Consider the following 3,152-nt stretch of genomic DNA (forward strand, 5'->3'; position numbering starts at 1 on the left):
TGGTCAAGAAATTTTGAATGTAATTAACATATGGTCCAGCTGACCAAATTTGAAGGTAATTACCTAGGTTGAATTGGGAATTGAGCAAATTGCATTTACACAGCTCAATTTTGAAGGTAAGTCCCATATTGTCCAGTTGAAGGTAATTACCTAGGTTCAATTGGGAAATGAGCAAATTGCATTTACATGATGGTAAAGCTCAATTTTGAAGGTAGGTCACATATTGTCCAGTTGAAGGTAATTGGTTCAATTGGGAAATGAGCAAATTGCATTTACATGATAGTAAAGCTTAATGAAGTTTTTGGTTGAGTTGATTCTTGATAGTATCACCTAAATATATCACCCATGCATACAAGAGTGTTTCCCCGTTGCAACGCACGGGCACTTACCTAGTATACTTTACAAAATGTATAAGGGCAAATAAGAAAAGGTGAAAGAAGAATTACTAGTGCAATAGTCATCTCTTATGGATCTTATTATAAGCAATACTTAAGTAAATGAAAAGCTGATCACTTTACACTTGCAGGAGAAAGAGTGTGAAAAGGAGAATTTATCTAGCCTGTGATCATATGCCATAATAAATTGAGTGATTTCAGGGGCATAGAAATCTGTACTATCTCCGAAATAAGAGATGTGGTACAAAATGGTTCCCGCATACAATCACTGGGAGCTCTCATAACATGTAAATTCCATTCAAACCATGAACATAAGCATCACTAGATGTACTATTGGAATGAAACTAATCATTAACCATTCTCATAACGTAAGCTCTTCTAATCATATTGTACTATTGAAATGAAACTAAAATCATTAACTGAGGCACAAAGAACCTCTAAGATGATGAAGCTATGACCTGCGACGTTGCATCACCAGACTCTTTCTTCTGGTCATCACCTTCATTCTGTTCTGCAGCACCAACAGCGTCACTGTGAGATTCAACAACCTGTGCCTCCTCAACACTCATTTCTTGAGACGATTCACCATTTTCTGCTCCGCTCTTGCGACCCAGCACCGCGTCAATAGCTGCTCTACTTGCTCTGGCAGCAGATTCCTCCTTAGCCTTAGCCTCAGCCTTCTTCTTCTCCTCTTCTTCTTTAGCAAGAGCCTCTGCCCTAGCCTTCTCTTCAGCTGCACGTGCTGCAGCCTCTGCTTTCTCCGTCTCAACATCCTCATACAACTTTGTCATATCCCCGTTTCTCCCCTCTTTCTGCAATGCCCCGTATAGAAGTGCCTTCAATTCATCAGTAAATACAATACTCTCATCCAAAAGAATACCCTTGGCCATCTTAATTGCATCATCCAACCTTGCAACATTGATGTATGCTCTCAACAATGATTCATAGCTAGCAATGTTTGGCTTGACCTCCTTTTCGGGCATCAGATCAAAGAACCCCTGTGCCTCGTCAATCCTATCAACCTTCACCAAGCCACTTATGACTTTGTTAAAGGAATTGGCATTGGGCCTGAGACCAACATCAAACATCTTATTGAAGTAACCAACAGCGTCATCCACATTATCAACCCTGAAGCAGGACTCAATGAGCAAGACATAACTGTATTCGTCAGGATTAATACCACGCTCCCCCATCTCCTTGTACAGTCCTTCTGCCTCACCAACAAGTTCATTCTTCCCCAGCCAGTCAATCAGACTATTGTATGAGAGTGCATCTGGTGTGCAGCTTTTCTCACCCATTTTGCCAAACACCTCAATTGCGTCCTGGAATCTTTCCACACGGCAGTACGCATCAACCATCACATTAAAACTACCAAGATTCACAGCAATCCTCCTGGGCGGGTCATGCTCTTTGCACATCCTATCAAACAACTCGACTGCATCATCTAACCTCCCATTCCTACCAAGCGCATCAAGCACCATGTTGTAGCTAACAGCCTCAAATCTCACCTTGGATCCCTCTCCAAGCACCTCGGTGTAGCAATCCATGGCCTCCTTGTCCATACCCTTTAGAAAGTACCCCTTCATAAGGTTCCCGTACACCACACCATCAAGGATCAGCCCGCCACCAAGCTTCTCCTTAAGCTCCTCGTACAGTGAGACCGCCGTGTCACCATCCCCGGCGTTGACAAAACCACCCATGACGAACGCATAGACCTGGGGGTCGGGAGCGATAAGGCCACGCTCGAGCATGCCGTCCTTGAGCTCGAGCGCCAGATCGAGCTTGCCGTTCTCGGCGAGGGAGCGGGCAAGGATACGATATGTGGTGGGGGGTGGGAGGACAGGGGAGTCGTCCTTGAGTAGGAGACGGAAGTGCTCCAGCGCGGTTTCAGGGCGACGGCAGTCGCAGTAGGCCTGAAGGAGGAGGTTGTGGGTGGCGACGGTGGGCGCGACGGAGGCCTGGGTGACGAAGCGGTGCAGGGAGAGGAGATCCGCGTAGCGCGCCTGCCGGAGGAGCGCAGCTAGTACTGTGTTGCAGGTGAATACGGTGGGGCGGCAGTTGGAGTAGATGGAGTGGCGGGTGAGGAGCGCCGCCTCGTCGAGGTCGTTCTCGCGGACGAGCGTGAGGATGCGGCGATGGAGATCGAGGCGCTTGCCGGAGAGGACCGACGCTGGCTCAGGGAGCTTGAGAGCGTTGGGGTTAGACGAGGGGCGGGGCCCTCCAGGGGTGCGCTGGGGAGTCGGGCCGCGGGAGGACGGCGGCTCCACGCGGAGGCGGCGCTTGCGGCGGCGGCGCTCGGCGGAGGCGTCGGTGGGGGCATCCGGGAGATCGGTGGGGGTGGCGAGGCAGAGGAGACGGTGCTGGGGGCGGGCGGGGAGGCGGAGGGAGAAGGGAAGGAGGCGGGAGAAGAGGGGCTTCGAGAGCGCCATGGAGGCCACGGAGCACGACGGCGAGCCGACGAGGGTTTAGCTAGGGATTTGGGGATATTTTCTCCTGGAAATGGCAAATGGCGAGAAGTCGAACACGATAGGCTAACTCTTCAGAGAGAGAATACAAGCCCGTTACTGGTACGTGTGGGCTGGGCAAGATCCCATGATGGGCTTGGGCTACATGCCTTCGTGTCCGTGTCTTCCGTGCATGAACGCGTGGATAACGATTCCAAGGCCGAGAAACCCGGACAATTTGACTAGTAGCATCGTTGATGCTAAAAAAAAAAGGTAAAGGGATGTGAAGCTGGGGTGCAAATTGATGGATGTT

At 49.7% G+C, this 3,152-nt stretch overlaps 1 protein-coding gene across 1 annotated transcript; it reads right to left on the reverse strand.

Annotated features, from left to right (window-relative positions):
- Nucleotides 1–582: 582 nt before the first annotated feature.
- LOC119268311 (pentatricopeptide repeat-containing protein At3g49240, mitochondrial-like) lies at nucleotides 583–2,887 on the reverse strand. The gene has a single exon (XM_037549902.1). It carries the CDS (start codon nucleotides 2,822–2,824, stop codon nucleotides 833–835), a length of 1,992 nt encoding a protein of 663 aa, XP_037405799.1. The 5' UTR covers nucleotides 2,825–2,887; the 3' UTR covers nucleotides 583–832.
- Between the last annotated feature and the right edge of the window lie 265 nt (nucleotides 2,888–3,152).

This window comes from Triticum dicoccoides, chromosome 3A (genome assembly GCF_002162155.2).
Source record: "Triticum dicoccoides isolate Atlit2015 ecotype Zavitan chromosome 3A, WEW_v2.0, whole genome shotgun sequence".
Lineage (NCBI taxonomy): Eukaryota > Viridiplantae > Streptophyta > Magnoliopsida > Poales > Poaceae > Triticum > Triticum dicoccoides.